Source organism: Capricornis sumatraensis, chromosome 4 (genome assembly GCF_032405125.1).
Source record: "Capricornis sumatraensis isolate serow.1 chromosome 4, serow.2, whole genome shotgun sequence".
Classification (NCBI taxonomy): Eukaryota; Metazoa; Chordata; class Mammalia; order Artiodactyla; family Bovidae; genus Capricornis; species Capricornis sumatraensis.
Window position 1 is genome coordinate 152,782,352 of NC_091072.1, and position 27,779 is coordinate 152,810,130.

At 55.9% G+C, this 27,779-nt stretch overlaps 1 protein-coding gene across 1 annotated transcript in view; it reads left to right on the top strand.

The window, feature by feature from the left end:
* CACNA1C (calcium voltage-gated channel subunit alpha1 C) overlaps positions 1-27,779 on the top strand; it is a 343,814-nt gene that overhangs the window by 292,364 nt on the left and 23,671 nt on the right. Inside the window, exons 25-35 of the mRNA XM_068971534.1 lie at positions 2,133-2,239; positions 3,111-3,198; positions 3,701-3,808; positions 5,550-5,602; positions 5,883-6,029; positions 6,797-6,998; positions 8,022-8,180; positions 8,642-8,752; positions 16,478-16,561; positions 17,007-17,090; positions 27,669-27,701. Of these exons, the coding sequence (XP_068827635.1) occupies positions 2,133-2,239; positions 3,111-3,198; positions 3,701-3,808; positions 5,550-5,602; positions 5,883-6,029; positions 6,797-6,998; positions 8,022-8,180; positions 8,642-8,752; positions 16,478-16,561; positions 17,007-17,090; positions 27,669-27,701 (1,176 nt within the window). The remainder of the gene's footprint in view (positions 1-2,132; positions 2,240-3,110; positions 3,199-3,700; positions 3,809-5,549; positions 5,603-5,882; positions 6,030-6,796; positions 6,999-8,021; positions 8,181-8,641; positions 8,753-16,477; positions 16,562-17,006; positions 17,091-27,668; positions 27,702-27,779) is intronic.

Here is a 27,779-nt window from a genome sequence, read left to right on the forward strand (position 1 = left end):
CCTGCCTGGGAGAGGTGACTGTCAGGCATGAGGGGTGTCCAGGGGTCAGAGACAGTTGAAAGGCCTGGGCGTGTTCAGCCTTCCAAGGAAAGGCTTGTGGGGCCAAGACAGTTGGACTGAATGATGCCGAGATCTGTCACTGAGAGGAGGGAGATGGAACCAGGACCCACGAGCAGAAATTACGAAAGATGTGTTTAATGAGCAGTATTGCTGCCTGGAGAGGCGCTGGCTGGACGGAGGGGCATCCTGCTCTCCCAGCTCAGAGTTCAATCCTTTTCTCTCCCCAGCAAGGCTTTTCCTGGGCAAAGGTTAGGACTTCAGGAGCAGGAGTGTGTGGCGGTCAGCAGATGGGGAGAGGGGGCCCTGCACTGGACCCACAGCGAACTCTCAAGTAAATGCCCCATTTTTCCAGTGTCCACTGGCCCTTTCTCCTGTGGCCACTCTTCCTCTGGTCCTGCCTGGGCAGCCGCCCTGCACACACACACGCACACACACACACACACACACACACGCAAGCCAGCCTTCTGGGCTCAGAGCCTCTCAGTTAACGTGAACCATGGAGCCACCTGGGTCTGCTCTCGGGGGCCCAGACCTACACTGACAAGGAAGCCCCCCACCCCAAGATTATAGGCCTTTGGGGCACATCTCCAGCTGAATTCCCCTGCAACCTTTTATATAATCTACCCACTTCTGGAAACTATTGCAGGACACAGGTGTCTGAGTCCCCTGTGACCCCCTCCTGCAGGAGATCAGTGGGAAGAATTAGGTTGCAAGAGCTATTTTTGCCCATTTCCCCTGTGTTTGCTCTTGAATCACTCTGTGAACAAGCTGCCCTGGGCATGCTCTGATTCCAAAGAAATAAATTGGGCTTCCAGGCGACCGGGGAGCTGCTCCCAAGCTCTAAGCCGTCAGCTCCAGATTTTCCCTGCTGGCTGTCATGGTCATGGCCTTTCAGCTCTTCACCTGGAAATCCACTGGCCCTTAGTTCATGTCAACGAGACTGGACAGGAGTTCCTAGAGCATGGACAGGGCTCTGAGCGGAGTAGGGGACAGCAAACCCACAACAGCCCCAAAGTGGTCCCTTCCTAGTCTTCAAGGGGCTTTTGCATGGTTCTGTAGCTGCCTAACAACCACATGAGGAGGCTGCTGCTCTACAGAGGGGGACTCTGAGCAGCCCCCCATCACAGGACGAACCCAGACGTACCCTACAACGAATCCAGTCGTAGCTCTCTGCTGCGTCCAGTCCTCTGTAGTGAAGCTCCCCTGCAGGGCTTGCCGTCTGCAGGATTGTGTCCAAAGGGCTTTACCTTTAACTCCCAAGAGCACTTACAACCCTCCGGGGAAGAGGTTGTCATCACCTCATTTCTCTGATGAGACACAGGGAAGTTGAGTAACATGCTCCAGGCACTCAGAGCGTGGTGGGTGGGATTTGAACTCAGGTGGCCAGGCTCCAGAGCTGGGCTCACACGGTGGTGCCCACAGCCCCCTCTGGACACACAGCTCCAGAACCGGATGGTGGAGTGGAGCTTGAATCCTGGGCGCAGACCAGCAGCACTTGTGAGGCCCAGGAAGGGATAGATGCTGGTCGCCAGCATTCCTGATAGAATTTCTCGTAGAATTTCTCACTGGACACTAGAGCTTGTACGAGCCTGAGGGGTTACCTGGGGCTAAACGAGGGAAGTTCTGGGAAGCCAAGGGGCTGGTCCTCGACTGGGAGAGCCACCACCTCCCCCAGATGCCCAAGTCCTGGGGGCCCTGAGGTGGAGAGAGTTTGGAGAGGGCATTGGAACCCGAGAACACAGCTCAACCCAGGGACCAGCAGCAAGGGGCCTCACGGGGCTGCAGTCACAGAAACGTGACAAGGGGCAGTGGGGAATGGGGGCGGGCCCTTGAAAGGGCTGCAGATACTGGACTGAAGGTCGCAGGCACGTCCTGGGCAGGAGCCTCTGGGCTTTGCATCGCTGGCAGCAGACACTTGCCAGGCACAGCGTCTCCTCCTGTCCTGCCTGCCCCAACCCTCCGTCACCTCTCGGTTCTTCATCTAGGCCCTGCTGGGAGTGCTGTGGCGGGAGGGAGGGGTGAAGGGTCTTTGGAGCCCGGAGCTGCTCACACCCCAACCCCTGTGCCCCCAGATGACAGCCTACGGGGCCTTCCTGCACAAGGGCTCCTTCTGCCGCAACTACTTCAACATCCTGGACCTGCTGGTGGTCAGTGTGTCCCTCATCTCCTTCGGCATCCAGTGAGTGGGGCCCGAGGGCCTGCGAGAGGCATGGGGCAAGGGAGAGGGTCAGAGAGGACCGCGAGGGAGCGGCCTGTCTGCGTCCACAGCAGCGTGAGGGCACTGGGACCAGGGCGGGGGCTCCCTGGCGGCTGTGGGCCCAAGGAGGGTAGAGGCCTTCTGAAGGTAACTAGCAAGCGAGGGTAGGGGACACTTCAGAGCAACCCCCATGCCCCGGGGCAGGGCGCTGTGTGCCCCTGGAGGACGGCTGTGGCCTGTCCTCCCCTGGAGAGGAGGCCTGGCCCCGGTGCACCAGGTGTGCAGAGTCTGTGGTGTCAGAGCTGTTCCTCCAGGCCTGAATGTGCTCTGTACAAGGGGGTATGGTAGGCAGCCACTGGGGACCAGGTTTGAAGGTGAGCACCAGGTGCCTCCCCCGCCTAAAGCCCCGCCTAAAGCCCCGCCATTCGTACAGTATATCTTCAAGACCATGATACGAAAAGCCACCACGGGTTCAGATTACAACAGGCGCCACGCGGGATGCCAGGTGGTTCATGTGCATTTTCTCTTTTGATCCTTGCAACAAGCTCATGAGGTGATCACTGCCCCATTTTACAGATAAAGAAACTGGGGCTCAGAACAGTTAGGAAGTGTATCCTCTGGCTGGGGTCTGGTGGAGCTCTGCCTCTCTACATCCCCTTGGCTGGGTAAACGCCCTCGAGCATCCTAACACATGGTAAATTCTTTTCCCATGATTTGCTCACCAAGTCCCCGGCTCCCAAGATAGCTCCAGGTCCCTGCAGGTGGGAGACTTTCTCCAGGACTCCCATGCGCTCCCCCTCTCTCCTGCGGGCCCAGGAGCAGGAGTGGTTCACCCCACCATCCACTCCCCCAGGTCCAGTGCCATCAACGTGGTGAAGATCCTGCGAGTCCTGAGGGTGCTCCGGCCACTGCGGGCCATCAACAGGGCCAAGGGGCTGAAGGTGAGCCGACCGGGCCTGAGCGGGGGCCCCCAGCCCAGCAAGCTCCAGCCAGGGGTCCATGTGAGGTGGAAGGCGGGGACAATGGCAGGGCCTCTGGGTTGGAACCAGGACCCTCCTGCTGGCACTCAGCCCACTTCATGTCCTGGTTCCAAGATGCATGGAGCCCCAGTAGAGGCCACCATTCACAATCCCAACTTTTCAGCAAAGCTTTTGCAGAAGGAGACCACATACAACCTCGGGCCCCATGCAGTGATGAGGCCCCTGAATCACTGCCCCAGAGTATGGGTTGTTAGCGGGGCTTTGGTCCATGGGTCACCCAGTGGGATATGTGCCCCCCCAGGCTCCATCACCCTGTGAGCTGGGAGCACACTTTGCCCCTTTGAGTCTGATCCCCACCACCCCCCGCTCATAGTGAAGGGCTGCCCCTGCCCCCTCAGAGAGGGCCATGACACCGGGGAACTCAGCCAAGGCCAGGCCTGACCCCCCTGCCTCCCCCCAACAGCACGTCGTGCAGTGCGTGTTCGTGGCCATCCGCACCATCGGGAACATTGTGATTGTCACCACGCTGCTCCAGTTCATGTTCGCCTGCATTGGGGTCCAGCTCTTCAAGGTGGGGTCTCAGCCAGATCTGCAGCCCCTGTCCTTCCCACCTGTCAGCTCCCAAGGACATGTACGGGAGCAGCCACAGGGGACACGGTGGGGACAGTGCTGAGTCTCCCTGGGGAGGGACACAGCTGCCCCACAGCCCCTCCTGTCTTTCAGACCCAAGGAGGACTAACTAGTTCCCAGACCAGAGCAGAGCTAGTTCCCAGACCTGAGAAGGACTAACTAGTTCCCAGGATGGAGGGGGACTAACTAGCTTCCAGACCCAAAGACTAACTAGTTCCCAAACCCAAGGAGAACTAACTAGTTCATAGATCCAAGGGGGACTAACTAGTTGCCAGATCCAAGGGGGACTAACTAGTTCCCAGATCCAAGGAGGACTAACTAGCTCCCAGACCCAAAGAAGACTAAGTAGTTCCCAAATCCGAGGAGGACTAACAAGTTTCCAGACCAGAGAAGAACTAGTTCGCAAACCTGAGGAATACTAACTAGTTCCCAGACCCAAGGAGGACTAACTAGTTTCCAGACATGAAGAGGACTACTTCCCAAACTAGAGAAGAACTAGTTCTCAGACCAGAGAAGGACTAGTTCCCAGCCTGGAGGAAGACTAGTTGCCAGACTGAAGGAGGGCTAGTTCCCAGACCAGAGAAGGACTAACTAGTTCCCAGAGCAGGACTAACTAGTTCCCAAACCAAAGTAGGACTAGTTCCCAGCCCAGAGGAGGACTAGTTCCCAGCTCAGAGGAGGACTAACTAGTTCCCAGCCCAGAGGAAGACTAGTTCCCAGCCTGGAGGAGGCCTAGTTCCCAGACAAGAGCAGGGCTAGATCCCAGCCCAGAAGAGGACTAGTTCCCAGCCTGGAGGGGGACTAACTAGTTCCAGACCAGAGCAGGGCTAGTTCCCAGCCCAGAGAATGACCAACTAGTTCCCAGCCCAGAGCAGGACTAAGTAGTTCCCAGCCCAGAGCAGGACTAAGTAGTTCCCAGCCCAGAGCAGGACTAACTAGTTCCCAGCCCAGAGCAGGACTAGCTAGTTCCCAGCCCAGAGCAGGACTAACTAGTTCCCAGACCACAGCAGGACCAACTAGTTCCCAGCCCAGAGGATGACCAACTAGTTCCCAGCCCAGAGCAGGACTAACTAGTTCCCAGCCCAGAGCAGGACTAACTAGTTCCCAGCCTGGAGGAGGCCAACGTGTAGGCGGTGCTGCTCCATCAGCACCCAGCCCTCCAAGCGTGGCTGCCCTCAGCCCTGCCCTCCCTTCTAGAGAAAGGCAGGGGGGACTGTCATCCCTGACCCCTCTGTGTGGTCACCCACCTAGACCTGTGGGGCTCCCTGTGACCAGCAGCATGAGTCCCCCACCCAGGTGGCTGCAGAGCCCTGGTTTGCCAGGTTCTTGCCCTGTGCCTGGCAGGCCCTCCCCATTTCTGCCCCAGTCCTTCTCTCTCTGTTCTTTTCCACCTGAAGCTCTGCCCCCACCATACACAGGGGCCCTGCTTTCCCCAAGTTTTCAACCTAAGTCCAGCCATCCTCCTCCCTCACCAGACCTGCCTCCCGAGCTCTGCTTCACCCCTGGGTTCCCTGTGATGGGGTCCCCGCGGCACGGCGCGTTTTCTGTCTGGGCTCTGCTCTCCTCACTCTTCTGTCCCAAGACTCCAGCACAGAGCCAGCTGCAGATATAATCACTAGACACTTTTTGACCAACTCCTCGATTCAGGAACCTCTCCATCACTGTGCTCTTCCGCCTTCCAGGGAAAGCTCTACACCTGTTCGGACAGTTCCAAACAGACAGAGGCTGAATGCAAGTGAGTGCGGCGGGGACAGTCAGGCTGCCTGACTCTGGGTGGATGAGGCTTGTCCTGAGAGGAGGGGTGCCCCGGTCTTCCTCCAACAGCAGTGGCAGCTGGATTTTGCCCATGGGTTGTCTGGTCCAGTTGACATAGCACATGAGATCATCTACTCCCGAGGTCTGCTCAGGGGCCAGAACTGTGGGTTTAAGCTCAGCCATCCCATCCCGCCCCCAAGCCAGGAGTCACAGGTGGTGGGAGATGGGAGACCCCAGAATGAACTGTCTCCCTTCCGCAGGGGGAACTACATCACATACAAGGATGGGGAGGTGGACCACCCCATCATCCAGCCCCGCAGCTGGGAGAACAGCAAGTTCGACTTTGACAATGTCCTGGCCGCCATGATGGCCCTGTTCACCGTCTCCACCTTCGAGGGATGGCCAGAGTAAGTACGCAGACCCTGGCCAGTCTCACTGGTGTCCACACTCCTTTTAGAAACCACGTTTATCTCCATCCTCCCTAGGTGGTGAGGGTGTTTCTAGAACAAGCTGAAGGCCACGCGTGCTAAGTCACTTCAGTCGTGTCCAACTCTTTGAGACCCTGTGGACCATAACCCACCAAGCTCCTCTGTCCATGGGATTCTCCTGGCAAGAGTACTGGTGTGGGTTGCCATTCTCTTCTCCAGGGCACCGTCCCAACCAAGGGATCGAACCCAAGTCTCTTACATCTCCTGCACTGGCAGGCAGGTTCTTTACCACTAGCATCACCTGGGAAGCCCAGACACAGGCTACCTGAGGGTAAACTAAACCACTGCTGATGGTCTGAGCGAGCCTGGGCATTTATATTGAGTGCTTTAATCTAAATGGCTATCTGTCCTCAGATGGATCTTACGTTCACTGCAACATCCTCCGAGTCTCTGCTGAGAAACAACAAAGCTGTATGACTATTCACCAATATCTCCAGTTTTTTAAATCAAGGCCCATGACTTGCATTACATTTAGACAGTTCTTGCCAGTTTCAAAACACCTTCATATTCATTATACCAACTGCCCAGCCAGGTAGGAAAATCCGGAACTATTGTTCACACTTCGCAGATAAGGAATCTGATGCTCAGAGAGGTTGAGTGATTTGCCCAAGCCACACAGTAGTAAGAGACAGAGCTGGTCTTGAACCAGCTCCCCGGCCCTGCGTGGGCTGTCTCCCTGCCTCCAGGTTGCTGTACCGCTCCATCGACTCTCACACGGAGGACAAGGGTCCCATATACAACTACCGCGTGGAGATCTCCGTCTTCTTCATCATCTACATCATCATCATTGCCTTCTTCATGATGAACATCTTCGTGGGTTTCGTCATCGTCACCTTCCAGGAGCAGGGGGAGCAAGAGTACAAGAACTGCGAGCTGGACAAGAACCAGGTAGCCCCCACCCCCCAGAGGGCGAGAGGCCGGGCGGTCAGGAGGCTGAAGCCTGTGAAAGCTCCCCTTCTGCAGAGAACCCGAGCTCTGCTTAGGAAAGGAACTCCCCCCAAACCCCTGTCAGGGGACCTCTGGACCCCTGGTCCACACCTTGGCTCTAGACTCACCATTCTGGTGCCTTAGACCCTTATCTACTACCAGGTTGATGACAGTAGACATGGAGCAAATAGGCTGGTTGGGTTTAGAAGCTGGAAGTGGAGACTGGAGGAGAGAGGAGGGCTTGGGTGAGTCCCGTCCTGGCCTGGGGTCCGGGTACAGCGCAGAGGTAACCCGAGTCTAGTCAACCAAAGACCCCTTGGCCGCAAGCTATGACTTCTGGTCTGTGGACACTGGTATCTAAGACAACTGACTCAGGATGGGAAAGGAGAATCGCGGAGAGACGGGCCTCCAGAAGAGTCTTTAGCTGGAAATATCTGAGAAGACGGACTGTCAGTCAGTCAGCAAGCGTTTACCAACCATCCCCGAGACGGAAGGAAGGAGACAGGGCCCCCTCAACTACATCCTAATGGGGACCAACCAAAGAGGGCTCTCCCTCCTTAGGGGAATGATAGAACCTCAAAAAATGACCAAGTAACATCTGGTTCAACCTGTGAAACCCCTCCCGGTTACCCCCCGTGGCAGTGTGTGGAGTACCCCCCTCATCCGGGTTACTAACGCCTCCCGCCTACCCTAGCGGCAGTGCGTGGAATAACACCACCGCCCCCCCTCATCCGGGTTACTAACGCCTCCCGCCTACCCTAGCGGCAGTGCGTGGAATAACACCACCGCCCCCCATCATCCGGGTTACTAACGCCTCCCGCCTACCCTAGCGGCAGTGTGTGGAGTAACACCACCGCCCCCCATCATCCGGGTTACTAACGCCTCCCGTCTACCCTAGCGGCAGTGCGTGGAATAACACCACCCGCCCCCCCCCCCCCCCCCCCCCCCGTCATCCGGGTTACTAACGCCTCCCGTCTACCCTAGCGGCAGTGCGTGGAGTATGCCCTCAAGGCCCGGCCCCTGCGGAGGTACATCCCGAAAAACCAGCACCAGTACAAGGTGTGGTACGTGGTCAACTCCACCTACTTCGAGTACCTGATGTTCGTTCTCATTCTGCTCAACACCATCTGCCTGGCCATGCAGGTCAGTCCCGCGGGCCGGCCGGGGTGCCTGGGTCGGAGCGGGGTAGGGGGCAGAACGGGGCTGGGAGGTGTTGCCATTTCGCTGGCCCAGTGGGGCAGGAGGGGCACCTTCCCGAGGGGTCAGAATGCCAGGACCCTGAGCTGAGGTAGAGGGCGATGGAGCACAGGTGACCTTACAGTGGCGTTGATCGTCCGGGGATGCCAGCTGTGTGGAGCCCACCTGAGGCCAGGCGGCCACGCAGAGCTGACCGCGATGAGAGCAGGGCCCAGGCTGTGCCTGCCTGCATTTGCGGGGACGACAGAGAGGGGAAGGACCCGCAGGGCTTCTTGAGCCCACGTGGCTCCCGCAGGTGTGGCCGGCCCCCAGGCTGCGTTCAGGAAGGTCTCTGTTGAGGGCGTGGCTGGGAGCAGGGAGCCCCCGCCTTATTTCACAGCCCCTCCGCCCCCACCCCCCACCCCCAGCACTACGGTCAGAGCTGTCTGTTCAAAATCGCCATGAACATCCTCAACATGCTCTTCACCGGCCTCTTCACAGTGGAGATGGTCCTGAAGCTCATCGCCTTCAAGCCCAAGGTAGGCCTTCTGGGACGGGCCTTCGGTCCACAGCGCCAGGGGTGGGCTTGGGTTGATGGGGGCAGAGTCTCGGCCAGGGACTGGATCCTCCTGGCAATGACCGCTGCAGCCCAGGAGCCTTCAGGGCTTGCGCCAGGCCGACTCCTTGAAGCAGACTCTCAGTCCCTGGACTGACCTGAGGTCTGGACACAGGGAGCAGGGAGATGCCTGAGCCAGCCTCCTTCCACTGGAGGCGGACTCGCCCTCGCCCCCGCACATCATCTAGAAGAGACTGGAAACCAAACCTCAACAGGCCCAGCCCCCCAAGACTCAAACGGGGTCTGTTCTCAAGCAGGCACTGCACAGACTAACAGCCTTGCTGCAGGGGCTCAGGCAGGGCCGCATTTGCTCAGGACTGGGCGTTAGTGCATCCGGGGGGGCCTCTGGTTCCCCACCTCAGGGCTGCAGTCACTGCACATACCTTCCAGCACAGGACAGACCTACAAATGTCTGTGCGTAGCTAGGTATAAGCAGCTTTTAGAAAAAAACATTGGGAGAGATCAGAGGTGAGTGAGGCAGGACAGGGTGGGTTGGCTTCTGCCTCTTGGATCATCTGTGCCCTTTGTCACTGACTGGACACCCCACCACCACCACACACACACACACACACACACACACACACACAGCCTCGAGGACGGAGGGTAACTAGGTTTGAGCAGCTCCCGTCTCTCTCCCTATAGACAGCTCAGCATCACCGTGTCCACTCCCTGGGCTTCACAGCTGCCCTAGATGGGGTGTCCTGGGGGCTCAGGGGCTTCCAGCTGCTACACAACTTTGGGGGAATCAGTGAGAAGGGATCTACGAGGGTATTGCAGGGCAGGTTTCCGAACATTTTTGTCCCCACTTCTACTGGTTTTTCTAGATGCAACACAGGTCAACCCAGGGGGGCTGAGGGGCCAAACTGCATGTCCTGTATTTCACTTCCATTCAGATGCTTACCTGCTCCAGAACTAGCAGGGCCAGGAGGGATGCCCCAAGGCTGTAGGTCGGATCCCTGTTTAGTGACAGGATCCTCGTTGTCTTCTCTGAATTAATGTTCCACCAACATTTGTCAGTAACCTGCGGTGCTGCACACACCTCATTGCATGGAATCCTCAAGACACCTCTCTGAGATAGGTATTAGCTCCTCGTCTTAGAGAAGAGGGGAGTGGAACTCAGAGCAATTAAGTGTTGTGTTAATTACACCATTATGAAGTGGCAGGACTGGGAATAGAATCCAGCGTGTCTGACTTTGTAGTCGATGCAGTTCCCTCCACACCAAGCCATTAGCAAGCATCTTCCTGTGCCATGTTTTCTGCTGGGGACTTTGCAGAAGGAGGGAAACCCTTGAGGGGCTTCAAAGACAAGACAGCCGTGTTCTTACTGCACCAAGCCTCCCTCACCAGCGGGACCTGAGAGTCCAGAGTGTGGAACCCAGACTGAATGCAGAGAATGAGACCCTAATAAATGTCATTTAGTGATAATTATGGTGCTTTCCCATCTCCTCCAGGGCAGAAAATAGGCTCTTTTCACTTTCCTTTCCAAGCCCAGTCCCACTTAGGGGCAGAGAAGACCACGGAATGTCCCTGGCCATCTTCTGTGGGGCCCTATTCCAAGCCACATGGCCAGGGGACCGGCAGGCTCAGAGCCCACAGCAGCACACCACAGGGAGGCTGATGGGCCACGCCGTCACTGAGCTGAGCCTCCATCTCAGATGACAGCTTCCAGGAGGGAACTGGCATGGTTTTCTCCAGTCTCATGAGATGTGCGGGTTAAATAGTTCAAAGGCTTGAGTCACTCTGCGTTGAGTCAGATGTGTTTCTGATGATGTCAGGTGCTGCTGCACAGCCCTGTGGGGTCTTCCTGAGTCAGGCTGCAGAGCTCAGGGGATGCACGAGACAGACCTGCCCTAAGGAGCAAGTGGCAGTGACGTTGCATGGGTCTAAGCCTGGAAAACACTGTCCCTGAATCCAGACCCAGGAACAAGCCAGTTACCTGGGAAGAAGCCAGTTAGGGTGCTCGGAACCATAAAGTGCCCCATCTCCTGTACATCTTGCTTTCTGTCATGAGAAAATGGGGTAAAATCAGAGCGACGTTTCCAAAGAAGTAAGACAACCACCCAGGGCATCTGCATTTCACACGCAGAAGAGTCTGCCTGTGCTTAAAGAGAAAGGGAAAAAGTCAGAGTGTTAGTCACTCAGTCGTGTCCGACTCTTCGCAACCCCATGGCCTGTAGCCTGCCAGGTTCCTCCATCCATAGAATTTCCTAGGCAGGAATACTAGAGTGGGTTGCCATTTCCTTCTTCAGGGGATTTTCCTAACCCAGGGATCGAATCTGTGTCTCCTGCATTGGCAGGCGGTTTCTTTACCACTGCGCCACCTGGGAATCCCTCATTAAGGAACAGATTCCAGAAGCATCGCCAACATTTCCAGGCAGAAAACCAAACCAGAAAGTGTCTGCAGCTCTGGTGGAAATACTGAGCTGGCTCCACCCGACAACCAGGGCTCCTAACGTGACCGCAAGTCTGTGTTGCGTGTCTGGAGCCGTGAGCGTCAGCTGAGGAAGGGCTGTCAGAAAACAGGGATGCAGGGGTGGACATCAGACCTGACAGCGGGTGTCTGAGGCTGGCCTGCTGGGCTTCCTTCTCCGTCGCTTGGTCTCTGTGGTCTCTGTGGTCTCCGTGGTCAGTGGGTCAGTTTGTAGTCTGGCCTTGTTTTTTCCATGTCCTTGTGGTAACTGATGTTTCTGGTCTTCATTTCCATCTGTTCTGCTCACCACTTTGAGAAATTAAGTCAGTTCAAGTAGATCTCTTCCCTGTCTGTCTGAAGAGTGGGACAGGTGACAGGCATGTCCTGAACACCTAGTGGCCAGGGGATTTCTCCCCTGAGCAGGAGAACTTCCCTGGACATTCTCAGTGCCCCTGGGCCCTTTGAGACTGTGCACAACTGAACTGGTCAGCATGAAAAGGCTTTGTTTAGAAGGCTCTGAAGTTCACTGAGTAGCTGGAGTGTCCTCTTATGAATGGAAATTTATCAGCAAAGACAGAAAAGAACTTTTAAGATACACTTGATGATAAGCACTGAAAAATATCCAATAGCTAGGAATGCGTGTGTGCCAAGTCGCTTCAGTTGTGTCTGAGTCTTTGTGACCCCACGGACAGTAAACTGCCAGGCTCCTCTGCCTGTGAAACTTTCCGAGCTTGAATACTAAAGTGGGTTGCCATACTCTCCTCCAGGGGATCTTCCCAGCCCAGGGATCAAACCTGAGTCTCTTGCAACTCCTGCATTGGCAGCTGGATTCTTTACCACTAGCACCACCTGGGAAGCCCCAGATTCGGGCAGGTTCCCTCAAACCCTCATCCTGGGTGGTTCTGCAGTGGAGTCCTGCTGTGGACTCGGGTGCCAACAGGGCAGGGGAAGACTCTCCCGAGATCCCAGAGGAGCCCAGCTGGTTCCCATCGCATCCCATCCCACCAGGGGAGGCTGTGGGTGCTTGTGCTCTGCCCACACAGAGCTCACCTCCAGGTCATCACATGTAGGTGAGATGAGTGAGTGAAGGCCTTTGGAACTTTGCTGGGGAGGAAAAGCGTAACTCCAAAGAAAAACCAGAGCAGATGTCCAAAGTGTGCATTCCTCGAACAACTTGGAGGGCCACCACCACCCACCCTGGGTCTCCCCTGCCTCCTGCTGCCCCACCTCCATCCCATACTGTTTGAGCTGGGAGGTGCCAGCCTCTTGAAGGGCAGGTCACAGGATAGAGCTGGCGGGGAGGTGGGAGGCAGGAGGGGGAGCAGCTGTGTGCCAGCCAGGCCGCCCCACTCGACACCGGCAGCCCTCGATCACCATGATGTCTCAGGACATCATGACATCGCATACAGTTGACATTATCTCTGCGAGATGGGATTTCATTGGAGGAAATTATGCTGAAGCTGAAACTCCAGTACTTTGGCTACCTCATGCGAAGAGTTGACTCATTGGAAAAGACTCTGATGATGGGAGGGATTGGGGGCAGAGGGAGAGGGGGACGACAGAGGATGAGATGGCTGGATGGCATCACCGACTCGTTGGACGTGAGTCTGAGTGAACTGCGGAAGTTGGTGATGGGAGGCCTGGCATGCTGCGATTCATGGGGTCACAAAGAGTTGGACATGATTGAGCGACTGAACTGAACTGAACTGAACTGCAAGGCAGTGGTTCCCAGTGTGACACTCCACTGCCAGCTGCGCCCACCGTCCATATCCCAGACCCATGACCTGGAGCCCAGGAAAGACCAGAGCTTCTGGAACCAGGGGCACCGCCTCCCAGGCTCAGTCCAGCCAGGCTCTGACTTGGCTGGACCTCCTTCCCTGGTCAAGCACAACACTGTCTCCCCCTGCATTTTAGATCCTGCCTCCTCAGTCCTCACTAGGATTCAAGATGAGAACCCCTGAAGGAGCTTGGGGTTCTGTAGCCTACCTTCCCTCTCCTCCTCCTCCCACAGTCCTGGGCTCTGCTTTCCCCACTGCCCAGCCCCATCCCCAAAACTGACCCTGTGCATCAGGCCTCCCTGGGAGGGGCAGACTAACTCCAGCAACCCTGACAGTTGCTGGACACACTGGGCATCCTGCAGGTGCAGGGCTCACCTGTGTCCCACCTCGCCCCCAACCATCACTGGAAGGTCGTCATAGGTGGGAAAACCTCGGCGCAGAGAGATGCGGTCATCTGCTCAAGGTTACCCAGCCAGGAAGTGGCAGAGGGAGGACTCGAACCCAGACACCCTGCCTCCAGGGCTCAAGCACTACCCTGCCTCCTTCAGCTTGGAACAGCTCCAGGCATGGAGTGAATTGGGGCACAGATGATCCGAGAGAGAAGTCAGAATTCTCACGTAGGTGCAGTGCATCATGGGATGCTAGGGCAGCAGTCTCTCCTTCCCAGAAACAATGGGCTGAAGCCAGGGCTGGTTTGGTCCATAAGCCAGTGAGTAGAGGGTTGGAGCACTCAGGAGAAGGGATAGTTCCTAGAAGATGCTGGCCCGTCAACCCCAGGCTGGGGGTCCAGTAACCCTGCAGGCTTAGAGAAGGCTTCCAGCCCAAAGCGCTATCCCAATGACCAGCCCTGCCTGGCTCTGAGGAGCTGGACCTTGAGAGGTTTGGTTCACCAGTTAAGGGAGAGCCCAGAAACCCTTTTCCTGACCCTGACTTCCACCAAGGAGAAAAGGGGTGTGTGACCTGGCTCCGGTCAGCTGGACTTCTGAAAGTCTGTGGTATTTTCCCGGTCTGCTTCCTCCATCACCCCACAAACCTGTGTCACCCGAGATTTCCAGCAAACAAGTCCCAACCCCCTGGGGATTGGCAGGTGTGTCCTGGCAGCCACTGACCTCCTGGAAGGCGTCAGCTGTTTCTGGGGTGGGTGTGGAACGGGGTGGAGGAGGGCCTGAGAGCTGAATCAAGCCGTGTCCATGGTCCAGCTTGGAAGATTGATAGAATGGGGGTGGATGGGTCAGGGGGGCTGGCATCTTAAAGGGACCCTGTCAACCCCCTGCTCGGGCCATGTGTAAACCTCCTCTGGGTGGGAACTGGTGGGCTCTGTGGCCAGTGGAGGCCCTGGACCCACAGGTCAGATAGGTCAACCGAAGGCCCCAGCAGCACAGCCTGCAGAGGGCAAGGCAGGGCGTGAGCAGAGGGAGCCTCCAAGGGGGGCGGCCCGGCCCCTGTGCAACCAGAGAGCAGGGGCGACAGGCGATGCTTTCATGGGGGCGGGTTGCAGGGTCCCAGGGCCTGGCTCCTGCCCTGTGCTCGCCCGCTGTTAACCTCCTGTCCACCGCTCCTGCCTGCCTTCCTCCCTTGTCTCTCCCCTCAGCCGCACTGCGGACCCAGGTGACCCACCCGTCTGTTCCAGGTCCCTCTGGTGAACCGGAGACTCCAGTCTTCCCTGCGAACAAGATGCCCGCCGCCCTCTCTCCTCCCCTTGGCCCCAATAACGCTCTGTCGCCGGGTTTTCTAGGCTGGATGCGGGACGTCCTGGACTCTTTTCTGGTTCCTGCTTCCATCCTCTCTCTGCCTGAACCCCCTACCCCTTCCCTCCTGAAACCGTTTTCCCCCCTGGAGGTAGCTCCCCAGCGTTTTCCAAAAGTGATGTTGAACACATGCACATTCGTCCTTCGTTTGGGGTCCTCACTCTGTCCCCCTGCCCTCAAAACCGGCGCTTCCCATGTGCCTGAAATGCCATGTCAGCAAACAGCTCAAATGGGAGAGCAAGTCTCTTTCTGCCCCAGGGGCCCTGTGATATTCAGAGAAACACTCGAGGAAGCTGACAAGATGGCCAGGGTTCCAAGTGACCCTCACTTCCCCCATGCCTTGAGCCAACCTCCACTCCCTGCCGGTTGTCCAGAGGCTTTGTGGTGGCATTTCTGCCTACATGGGTAGAAATGCTTGGGAACTGAAAAGGCCCTGTCCCTGTGACCTGACCTCCGCACTAAGAGTAATGAGAATGGCCTGGACAGCATGTCTTGTGATCCAGCTGAAAGGGGGCACAGCTGGGAAGTGAGGGGTCGAGGAGCAGGATGGAGCTGGGAGAAATGGGCAAACAGAAGACGCCTGGCTCCTAAGAGTCAGGAACACAGAGGGAGAGTTGGCCACCCCCAGGAGGGCTAGGGAAGGGGGCCTGGGAGACGCTTAGAGTCGGGGGCTTCCCGGGAAAGACCAAAGGGGCAGATGTCCTCTCTTAAAGTAGACACATTCCCCTGGTGCTGACCCTCCCCACTCCACCCTCTGGGAGAGTAGCCGCCCAACTCCTGGAATCCTGAACCGCGAGTGTGCATCCGCGTGTCCCAGAGCATTACTCCCTGACCCCTCCACTCTGAGAGGACCCGTCCTGTCTTTGTAGAGAGTTTGCCTACCTAGGACTCCTCATGGAAATGGAGACAGTCAGTCATCCACATGCTTCCAGAAATGTTTCAAAAACATGCGTCTGTTCCCTTCCCCAAATACAGTGTAAAACAGGCAAAATCCACATGTGCAGGACAGGGGGGTGTGTTCAGCGCTCTGCTCCCTGCCAGGCACCAGGCATGACGGCCAGTGTGCTCCTCCCAAGAGGCCTCCTCCCAGGCCCCCACCCTGCCTGCAGGCTGTGAGAGCCCTGTTCTCTCAGGGCGTCTCAGCAGGGTGCTGGTCACAGTGATGATGCTGGGGATGGGGCTTTGGAGACTCAGTCCAGGTCCCCCACACACACATTCCCAGGCTTTGGACCTCACCCAGCCTCCATCCCCTTGAAGTGAGGAAAGCCTCTGGACAGAGGCAAATCCAGGGCTAATGCCCATCTGGGGCTGGCACGAGGGTGGCCTGGTTGTAGATGCTGCTCTGATGATGTGGCCCCCTCGTCGTCGTGAGCTTCACCTGAGTCACCACCGAGCCCAAGGGCCTGGCCACCCACCTGGACCACACCGATGGTGCTTGTGATTCCCAGATCACGCCTCAAGGGCCCTGCCCCGTGTCACCTCCGTCCCTGCAGGCAGCCCTCGGACAAGAGAGTCGGAGGCCTGGGAGGTGCTGGGGACACAGGAAGGGTGGCCAGGGGCCGGGTCTAAGGAGGGGCACCCGGGAAGGCAGGTGGGGGGGTGGGCCGGCCGCCCCTCCTGGGCTCGGACTCCAGCAGCGCCGGGCGGCCCCGCGGGCTCTGTGCCTGTCTGTCTAACCTTCCTTTTCACTCCCGTCCTGCCGCCCCGTGTAGGGCTACTTTAGTGACCCCTGGAATGTCTTTGACTTCCTGATCGTAATTGGCAGCGTAATTGACGTCATTCTCAGTGAGACGAATGTGAGTATGACTCTGCCCAGGACGCCTCCGTGCCCCCCTCTCTCTTCACCTCCTTTGGTTTATTTTTTGGTTTCCTGTTTTACCCGCTCCAGTCATGCTTTCTCTCGCACCTGCCGCCGTCCTGGGGGACGTGAGCCCCGCCACTGTCCCCACTCCGCCGGGCCGGGCAAAGGCTCCCGCTCCTCCCGGACGCCCGCCCGGCCCCCGACTAACCCACTTTTGTCAGGCTCCGTGAGCAACAGGTGCAGGCGTGCACCTCCAGAACTGTGGAGTGGTAAGGGGTCCAGTATGCCCACATAACCTCTTTCTTTTCTCATTTTTTTCTCTTCTCTCCTTTCTTTCATGCTTTTTTTTGTTTTGTTTTCATTTTCCTCTTCCTTTTGTTTTGTTTCCTTTGTCGCTGGTTTTTCTCTCCCCCCCTCCCTCGGCTCCTCTGCCCATGCAGCACTATTTCTGTGATGCATGGAACACATTTGACGCCTTGATTGTTGTGGGTAGCATTGTTGATATAGCCATCACCGAGGTAAACGTAAGTACCGGCGTCCCGCCCTGTGACGCCGTGCCTGCCTCACGCTCACCCCCATCGCTCTCCTTTGCCTCCTCTCCTCCTCCCAGCTCATTTCCACTTTGTTATTCTCATTTGTTTGTTTAAATTGGTTTAAAGGATTTTTTTCTTGTTGCTTTATCTTGAAATTTCTTTATTCTCTTTTTCTAACATTTGGAACGAGTTAGGCCCTCCTCTCCTTCCGAGTTCTGACTCCTGCATCCCTTCCTCTCCTCTTTACAATCAGCCTGGCATGATGCACACTGTCTAGGAGGACGCAGCCGCAGGGCCCCGGAGTAAGGCGATGGAGGGCTGTTTACAACCCCTGGGCAGCTGCCGGGGCGGGGACCCAGCCCCTTCCTGCTCCGGCATCCGGGAAAAGCCTCTCCTGAGGACCCCGGGCAGGCAGAGGCTCCTACTTGACCAGCCCTCTCAGCCCACCCAGCCCCGTATTCATACTAGAAGGGCCCCTCACGGGGAGAACGCTTGTATCCCTCTTCTCTGGAGAGGGCTCCTCCCCCCAGCCCCCCTTCTGCTTACTGTGGAGCACCTGGCCCCACATGAACCTGCCCTGAGGACCAGCCTTGCCCCTGCCTGGCTCTCCCTGGCCCGCCCCCCAGCCTGGCTCCAGGGCCTCCTGCACCTGCTCCTGGGAGCTGCCCCTCCTAGACAGTCCTCAACCCCTGCACACGCTCGTCTGTCCCCGGCATGCTCAACCTTCTCTCTCTCTCTGTAGGCAAGCCCTCTTGCGGCTGGTCTTTAACATGTGTGGTTTAGTTCCTTGTCATAGTTTTTTATTGGTTAAGAGACTTGATAATGTTTGCACAAATGTTGATGCACTGAACCGTTGAGTAACAGCTCAGAGCAGATGCTGAAGGGTTCTGATCTAAGGTGTCAGAAACCCCCCATGACCGTCAGCCCCTCTACCCCAGTCCTTACCCCACCCCAAAGCTGGCTGCCAGTCACTTAACTGACATTACTTCTTGTCCTGATTCCCCATCAGAAGCCTGTCTGCCCCTTCCCGGGGGTGGATGCTGGGAGGAGTCCGTTACATCCTGCTGTCAACCTCGCCTCTCCCTGCTTGACCCACTGCCCAGATTTGGTTGCCCCTCTGTCTCAGGGATCCCCTGGGGTTGTCTTTGTCTTGTGGTGTGTGTGTGTGTGTGTGTGTGTGTGTGTGTGTGTGTGTGTGTAAACTCCCGCGCACACGCACTTCCTTGACCTTATCCGGTAAATCATTGGAGCACAAGGAAACTGAGCTCCCCCTAACCTAGGCCTCTTCTCCCTCGCACCACTCCCTGCTCCTCCATGTGGCCCCAGGTTGCTCTCGGATCCCTGTACCTCCATATCCTTGACCAGGGCCCTGTGCTCAGACCAAGGGGCCCTCTCGGGGGAGACCAGGGAAGGTCAAGGTGGGCCTGCCTCTGGAGGAGGGATCTCTGTGGGGGTCTGTGCAGGAACCAAGGGCAGGAAGGTAACAGCAGAGAGGCCCCTGGTGCACAAGACACACCCAGTCCCAGGGTCTTCTGGGGTTAGGCCAGAAGGCCACTGCGGCCAGGCCCACGTCATCACTCAGCCTGATGTTTTTTTTCTGTGCACATGCATTTACACACACAAAAATGAAAGGCAAAGGAGAAAAGGAAAGATATATCCATGTGAATGCAGAATTCCAAAAACTAGCAAGGAGAGAAGAGAAAGCCTTCCTAAGAGATCAGTGAAAAGAACTAGTGGAAAGAAATATAATGGGAAAGACTAGAGATCTGTTCAAGAAAATTAGAGCTACCAAGGGAGCATTTCATGCAAAGATGGGCACAATAAAGGACAGAAATGGTATGGGCCTAACAGAAGCTGAAGATATTAAGAGGTGATAAGAATACCCAGAAGAACTGTACAAAAAAGATCTTCATGACCCAGATAACCATGATGGTGTGATCCTCACCTGTAGCCAGACATCCTGGAGTGCGAAGTCAGTGGTCCTTAGGAAGCATCACTACAAACAAAGCTAGTGCAAGTCATGGAATTCCAGCTGAACTATTTCAAATCCTAAAAGATGATGCTGTTAAAGTCATGCACTCAATATGCCAGCAAACTTGGAAAACTCAGCAGTGGCCACAAGCCTGGAAAAGGTGAGTTTTCATTCCAGTGCCAAAGAATGCTCAAGTTAGTGTTAGTCGCTCAGTCGTGCCCAACTCTTTGTGACCCCATGGACTGCAGTCCACCAGGTTCCTCTGTCCATGAGATTTTCCAGGCAAGGATACTGGAGTGGGTTGCCATTTCCTTCTCCAGGGGATCTTCCCAACCCAGGGATCGAACCCGGGTCTCCTGCACTGCAGGCAGATTCTTTACCAACTGAGCTACAAGAATGCTCAAACTAGCGCACAATTGCACTCATCTCACATGCTAGCAAAGTAATGCTCAAAATTCTCTAAGTGAGGCTTCAACAGTGCATGAACTGAGAATTTCCAAATGTTTAAGCTGGATTTAGAAAAGGCAGGGGAACCAGAGATCAAATTGCCAACATCCATTGGATCATAGAAAAAACAAGAGAATTCCAGAAAAACATCTGCTTCATTGACTACACCAAAGCCTTTGACTGTGTGGATCACAAGAAACTGTGGAACATTCTTAAAGAGATGAGAATACCAGACCACCTTACCTGCCTCCTGAGAAATCTGTAGCAGGTCAGGAAGCAGCAGTTAGAACTGAATGTGGAACAATGGACTGGTTCCAAATTGGGAAAGGAGTATGTCAAGGCTGCATATTGTCATCTTGCTTATTTAACTTAGAGTACATCAGGTGAAATGCCAGCCTGGATGATGCACAAGCTGGAATCAAGATTGCAAGGAGAAATATCAATAACCTCAGATATGCAGATGACACCACCTTTATGGCAGAAAGCAAAGAAGAACTAAAAAGCCTCTTGATCGAAGTGAAAGAAGAGAGTAAAAAACCTGGCTTAAAATTCCAACATTCAGAAAACTAAGATCATAGCATCTGGTCCTATCACTTCATGGCAAATAGATGGGGAAACAGTGGAAGCAGTGAGAGACTTTATTTTCTCCAAAATCACTGCAGATGGTGACTGCAGCCATGAAATTAAAAGATACTTGCTCCTTGGAAGAAAAGCTATGACAAACCTAGACAGCATATTAAAAAGCAGAAACTACCGACAAAAGATCTGTCTAGTCAAAGCTGTGGTTTTTCTGGTAGTCATGTATGGATGTGAAAGTTGGACCATAAAAAAAGCTGAGCGTGGAAGAATTGATGCTTTCTAACTGTGGTGCTGAAGAAGAATCTTGAGAGTCCTTGGACAGGAAGGAAATCAAACCAGTCAATCCTAAAGGAAATCAGTCCTGAATATTCATTGGAAGGACTGATGCTAAAACTGAAGCTCGAATACTTTGGCCACCTAATGTAAAGAACTGACTCATTGGAAAAGACTCTGGTGCTGGGAAAGATTGAATGCAGGAGGAAAAGGGGACAACAGAGGATGCGATGGTTGGATGGCATCACCAACTCAATGGACATGAGTTTGAGCAAACTCAGGGAAATAGTGAAGGATAGGGAAGCCTGGTGTGCTGCAGTCCATGGGGTCACAAAGAGTCAGACATGACTAAGTGACTGAGCTGACTGCTGTTTTTAAACAAAAAGTAAAGACAAAGGAAAATTTTCTAGGATATAAAATTTCTACCCCCAAAATTGGCTGTCGGGGTTGGGGTGGTGCAGGACCCCAGGAGTGGCGAGTGGCGTCACATGCAAAACCACCATCTGTACACGGTTTCCATTTACAAGTCGTCATGGCCTCGAGCTCTGGAGTCCATCCCCCTGAGCCTAACAGTCAAGGGTGATCATCCCCATTGGCCAGGGAACAGGTGAGGGCATGGCATGGGTGAGGGCGGGGCACAGGTGAGGTCGAGCACAGGTGAAACTGAGCATAGGTGAAGGTGCAGCCCATCAGTGCCTTTCCCGCCCCTCGACTGGAGCCCAGGCCCCCCAGGGTGGCTGGCTCCCCATACCTGGGGCTAGCACTGCTGTCTGTCTCGTCCGCGGTGCCCTTTGTTAACACGTGAATCCCACATCCCCCTCTCGTGCATGGCCTCCTGCTGGCCAGGATTGGCTCAGCCCATATGTTCCATGGTTTATATCCGAAAGAACCACAGGAGGTCTTTTATTTTCAAAACAAGAAGTTACAGGCCAGCTCCCCTTCCAGCTGGAAGCCACTCAGCTCCTCTCAGGCTTCCTTTGACCACGCCCACGTGGAGATGCTCCTCACTCCATAGATGGAGGAGTCTGTCAGAAGTCATGGGGAGGGTGGTCCGGAGATAGAACGGGGACAGTGCCTGTAATGGAGAGCAAAGCGGGGACTGGAGACCCTCCATGCAACCCCCACTGTTTCCCTTCCCTCCCACACATGCAGTTAGGAGATGCACCTTGTCACCCCAGGCAGGGGCCAGAGGGCTGGAGTCCTAACGCTGCTCCTCCATGGTCTGGGGAGCGTGATATTACTGCCAGGTGTTGAAGCTCAGCTAAGAGCATTCATGTAGAAGCCTGGCATACACTGTAGAGCTCTGTTAAAGGGGAGAGAATGTGGCACCAAGCCAAGGACATTCTTTCCAAGCTCCCTGCCAATACCCCTGCCAATCACAGACTCACAGCCCTTGTTCCCAGAGGCGCTGGACTCAGTTGGCGGGTGTGGTAGGATCAAGGCAAGCTCACTGACTCCTGCCTGTAACTCAAGCCAGACAGGCCTGGCCTATAGCAGGGACATGGCCCTGCACCTGGACGGCAGCCAGGATCAGGGGGTCCAGTTACAGGAACAGCGGCACTTCATCCCCAGGCAGGGCCCTCTACTGCAGGTTCTGCCTCCTGCCAGCAGCAGCCTGGGGCCTGGCGCTCCCTGGGGCAGGGAAGAGCTCAGCACCAAGACTTTGCTGGGTACTGCTCCAGCTCCGCCCCCCACCTTGAGTTTTCTAGTTCTCCTCTCTTCACCAAACCTCCCTTCTGGGATGAACGTTCCATTCCAGCCTTAGGATTTCTGGAGGCTCCTCATCTGTAACTCCGCATCTTTGACTGTCTTTCCTGAAATCACCAGATGCTGGCTTCATCCCTCTAGATACTTCCCAGGTTCAGATTCACCCCCTTCTCTTCAACAGCTCCGTTCTCCCGCCTCTCCCGGGCTCTGGTGCCCCCTAGGGAGGTGGGCTTCCTAGGAACCATCATTGCCTTCTGTGTGCCGGGCACCTGGGATCCCTCGTGGACCAAACAGAAGCCCGTCCTCAAAAGCCAGCATCCTAGAGCCAGGGGATGATCAGGCACAGAGAGCCGGAAGTCTCACAGTATGCGAAAGATGAGAAGTACCAAGTGAGAGCATCAGAAGGTGGGGAGCGGAGAAGACAGGTGCTGTTCTCGGAAGATGAGCTGTAGTGAAGAGGTGAGTCTAAACAAAGCAAAAACCTAAAAATGGAAAGAAAACACACTGCTACTTGGTAGAAAAGCTATGACAAACCTAGACGGTATTAAAAAGCAGAGACATCACTTTACGGACAAAGGTGTATATAGTCAAAGCTATGGTTTTTCCAGTAGTGATGTATGGATGTGAGAGTTGGACCCTAAAGAAGACTGAACACTGAAGCATTAATGTTTTCGAATTGTGGTGCTGGAGAAAACTCTTGAGAGCCCCTTGGACACAAGATCAAACTAGTCAATCCTAAAGGAAATCAACCCTGAATATTCATTGGAAGGACTGATGCTGAAGCTCCAATACTTTGACCACCTGATGCAAAGAGCCAGCTCATTGGAAAAGACCCTGATGCTGGGAAAGATTGAAGGCAGGAGGAAAAGGGGACGACAGAGGATGAGATGGTTGGATGGCATCAACTCAATGGACTCAAGTGTGAGCAGGCTCTGGCAGATGGTGAAGGGCAGGGAAATCTGGCGTGCTGCAGCCCGTGGGGTCACAGAGTCAGACACGACTGAGCGACAGCAGCAGCAGCAAAGACCTGAAGCAAGTGCGGTGATGCCCTTGTGGGTCCCTGGGCAGGACGAGCAGGGCGGGGGCTCAGGGAGAGCACCAGCTTTGGGGCTTCACCTGAGCACGAAGGGGAGGTTTTGGCACCTTTAGGAAGAGGTGTCCATGGCCCAGGGACCTGTTTGCTGTGCACAGGAATCAAGGATGAAGCCGCTCCACCATTTGGAAGGGGGACACAGCCATCCAGGCATGAGGCCTCTGGCTCAGGACAACCCCCTTGCTCTGGAAGATGCCTTGGATCCCACGATGTGACCGGAGGAGGCCCCGGGCCCCAGCTGTCCATGTCTGTGGCCCAGATGCCTAGCCCCTCCCGACACGGCACCTCCTCCTCCTCCTTCTCCTCGTGTCCCTGAGGAAGCCCCCGCTCCTCCTCTGTCCCTCAAGTCTCGAATTCTTTGTCCAGAAGGAAATCCGTGGAAGCTTCCAGGGATTCAGCCAGCACCTCCCCCCACCCGCCCCGCAACCTCCCTCCCCTGCTGACAGTGACAGGAAGTGTTGGGAGGCCCAGGTCCTTCATCAGGAACAAAGGTGTCCCTAGCTGGGGACAAGGAAGCCATGTGGCCAAGAGCAACAACTCGCCTCGGGGCTGGACACCTCCTGGCAGGTCCACGTTTGGAGATCGGGGGCCATGGAGTCGGAACACTCACGTGGGGATGCTTGGACACCCGGCCTGTGGGCCAGTGGGGCTTGGAGACCAAAGGGCACAAGAAGTTTGGAGCACCCCCGCGCACACCCACTGCCTGCTGGACAGGAGGAGAAAGTGGGCGGAGGGGACACGGACGGGACAGCACTCGGCTCAGAGCTTCCGGGATGCATGCTGGGGCCCCACGTGGGTGCTGCCCACCTGGCTCCTGGAACCAGCTGTCTTTTAAGCACAGATCCATGGGCCTGGCTTCCAATGACTGCCCTCACTGGCTCCCACTTTGGCCATGTCCTGAGTCAGAGCGTCTGCTGCACGCCCACCCGGGCTGAGTCAGAGCCTCCCTCCCTCCACCCAACCCACAGACCATGCCTGGCTCCCTGCCCAGCTTCCCTGCCCCCACCACGGCCGAGGGGCCAGAACAGACGTCAGTGTCCAGATGGCAGTGGTCTGCCTGGCCTGGGTTGCTTCTGAGGTCGATTAAATCAGACTGATGGTCTCGGGCCAAGCTGAGGGGGGAGCCATGATCCTTGCCACCTTCCTGTGCCGCCCCCACCCCTGCTCCTGGAGCCCCTTCGAGCCCCTCCCCTCCTCAGCGCCATCCCCACCCAGTGCCCCCAACAAGCCACCAAGGCACCTTGTTCCCAAAACACTGGTCACAGAGGGCGGTATTGACTCAGGAAGCTGCCTGCCAGGAAGTAACAATGCCTTTAAAAGAACAGAGGTGAGGCTGGACCTAGCGAAGCACCTTGGGTGTGGATGTGAGGCCTTCAGGAGCACGACCCCTAGTGAGAAGGTGGACCTTGGCCTCCCCCTGTCCTGAAGGGCACTTTCTCCTCTGCTTGTAAGTGAAGCTGGCCCCGAGAGGTTGAGCAGAGCCCTGCTCGCCAGCCATGAGCAGGGCCCCGACAGGCTGCAGTCCAGGTGGACGCGGGGAGCCGCTTCCTGAGTCTAGCCTCCACCTGCAGAATGAGGTCCATGTGCTGGGCAGCAGATTGATCAGGCCTCCAGGGTAGGGGCAGAGAGTGTCCCAAAGTCAAGGCCTGGAGGAAGATCCTTCCCTCGGGCCTGAGCCAAGAGGCCCCTGGAGGGGGTTCTCAGCCTGGCCATATTAGCTGTCCAGCGTCCTGACAGCCAGGACCCAATGGGGACCCACTCGCTCTGAGCCTTCTGACCAAGACCCTTTCCCTTTCTGTCATCTCATTTCCTTTCTTTTTTTTTTTTTTTTAATTTAATTGGAGCTACTTTACGTTGTAGTGATTTTGCCATACATTGACATGAATCAGCCATGGGTGTACATGTGTTTCCCATCTCATTTCCTTTTCTCTCCTGCCCCATTCTGTTTTTCTTTCCACATGCAGCCCCCTGTGCGTGCGTGCTCTGTTGCTTCAGTCGTGTCTGACTCTGCCACCCCGTGGACTGTAGCCTGCCAGGCTCCACTGTCCATGGGGTTCTCCAGGCAGGAATACTGGAGTGGATAGCCATTTCTTCCTCCAGGGGATCTTCCCGACCTAGAGATCAAACCCGCATCTCTTACATCTCCTACATTGGCAGGTGGATGCTTTATCACTAGTGCCACCAGGGAAGCCCTTCAACCCCCCTCTGCCCTAAATCAGACGGCTGGACAGAAGGAAGCAGGCAGGTCACAGCCTTGTTCCACCACACGGCCAGCCCTCGAGTCAGCGGGTGATGCTTGTCCCCAGCAGCCAGCTCAGCCAAAGACCATCCACAGCTGAGGGACCTCAACTGTTCCCTAAGCTCGTGGAGCAAGTGAGGGAGCCAATCTCTGGCCCCAAAACACTGACCACGCCCCCAAAGCACTCACTCTCTCGTCACTTCCTGCTTCTGCTTATTCGTTTCCTTGAGTCTGTTCTCCACCCATCAGGCTCACTGTGTCCATCTCTGTCTCTCTCTCTGTCTCTATCTGCCCCACCCCACACCACCCACATATGGGACTTTGTGTTGTGAGTGCTCGTGACAAACTTACTTTGTTCGAGCTCTTCTTGTTGGTTGTCTGCTTGAATGACTGTTCCTCCCAAGGAAGATAAAACAATCCTAGTAATCTTGTAATCAGCCCCGTGTAGTATGAATTCTGTTGGTAACAGCACATGGCGGGCTATCAGGCTGCAGATGAACAACAGTGTGGCTCCTGAGGCTCCAACCACTCCCTGCATGACTGCCAGCACAAACGGGGCTCCCCAGTTCAGCCCCCAGAGTCCTGCAAGGGACATGGATCTGATCCCTGGCCAGGAAACTAAAGTCCCATGTTCTGGGCAGCACAGGCAAAAAAGAAACAACAAAAAGTTATGCTTAAAAAATAACATTAAAAAAACCCTAATATCCCAAAGGAAGAATACTGAATGTTTAAGAAGTTAAATAAGTAGTTTTAATTCTGTCTTGGCCAAGGCTCACTGGGCTGGGCCAGGTGACCCAGGTGGGCGGGCCCTCCGAGTCAGCCCTTCTGGTCCCATTCAGGCTGCGGTTGACCAGAAGACTTCAAGCCTCTGCCCGGGGATGTTAGGAGTATGGGCAGCTCTGGTGGTTTTCAGGGTGCATCCAGATGGAAGCAGTGGCCAGAGCCCCAGCCCTAAATGTGTATGGAGGCCTTGTGCCCCTCGCCCACAGAACCCCTGAAACACGAAGCTCCTAGGTGTTCATGCGGGGCACAGGCCCAACCAACCAGAAGCTTCCCGCGTGCATGCGTGTGCGTGTGTGTCTGTGTCTGTCTCCGTGTTCCGTCCCGGCCTGCTGTTCCGGCCCGTCCTAGACACCCGCCCCCTGCAGGCACGTGGGTGGACCTGGCAGCCAGGCCCTTCGGGGAGCAGGGACAGCCCTCGGCCGTGGTCCACAAGTGACCAGAGTGGCGTCCTCTCTCTTCCCTCCTCCTCCCATCCCTCATCCTGTATCCCCGCCAGTCTGCAAAAAGGACACCTCCCAACTTGCTTTGGGAAAAAAAGGAATTTGCTGAGAAATCTATTACCAAAGAAGAATTTTCAGCCTGTGAGCAAATGTCTGGTTGTGCACAATTCCGTCCTTCAGAAGCCCTGTTATACGTTGTCTTTGTTTGTACCTTGAGAACAAAACACAGGAGCAACGCTCTGACAGTGGAGGGCGGCCGTGGAGGTGGAGTGAAGGTGGAGTTGGCGGCTCTGGGGGCCAGGACCGTCCAGGGGCCAAAGGGCAGGGTGCCTCCCCAGGTGCAGCTCTGGGCTGCCCAGAGCTCACCTGCAGCCAGTCCCCTGCCCCCTAGTGAGCCCGTGGTCAGGCCTGTGAGGACAGCTTCTCAGGGCATTAACACTAATGTCCTCAATTGAGTGTAGGGCTTTCAAATTTAGAAACCAAGTCCACACTCGTTATCTCATGCCTGTGGCCACAGTCCATACCCGGGGACCAGGAATCTCAGCTCGAAGGCTGGCCCTGCCACACAGGGGTACCCAAACCTCCGTCCTCCCTGGAACCTGGAGGGTCACCGCCCCAGGGCTCCTTGGCTCAAACACCTGTGGGCCAAAAGCGGCCAGGGGCACAGGCAAGGCCTTTCAGCTTCAGCTGGCAGTGCTGGGTAGGTGTGTGCAGTGCCAGCCCCTGGAGGCTGTCTCAGGACACAGAGCTGATTAAAAATACACAAAATCCACCTTCAAAATCCAGAAGACCTCAGTGATAACGAGTGTGAATTAGTCAGTCTGTCACCAGAGATGGTTCCGGGCAGAATACCCAAGAGCCTGGCTGGGTGGGAGCCAGTGGCGGACATGCCCTGTGCCTGCCAGGCCGGGGCCCCTGCGCCTGGCCCTCCTGCCCTCTGCTGCCACTGGGTTGCTCCTGTGTCGCCGAGACCTGGAACGCGGGCCTCTTCCTGGGAGACTCATTACAGCTTATCTCTGTCTGCCTTTCTTTAAAGCCAGCTGAACATACCCAATGCTCTCCCTTTATGGTAAGACCGAGCCTCCAGACCACGCTCTCAGCTTCTGTGACCCCCCCTAACGTCCCCACTGCCTCCCCCAACCCCCGG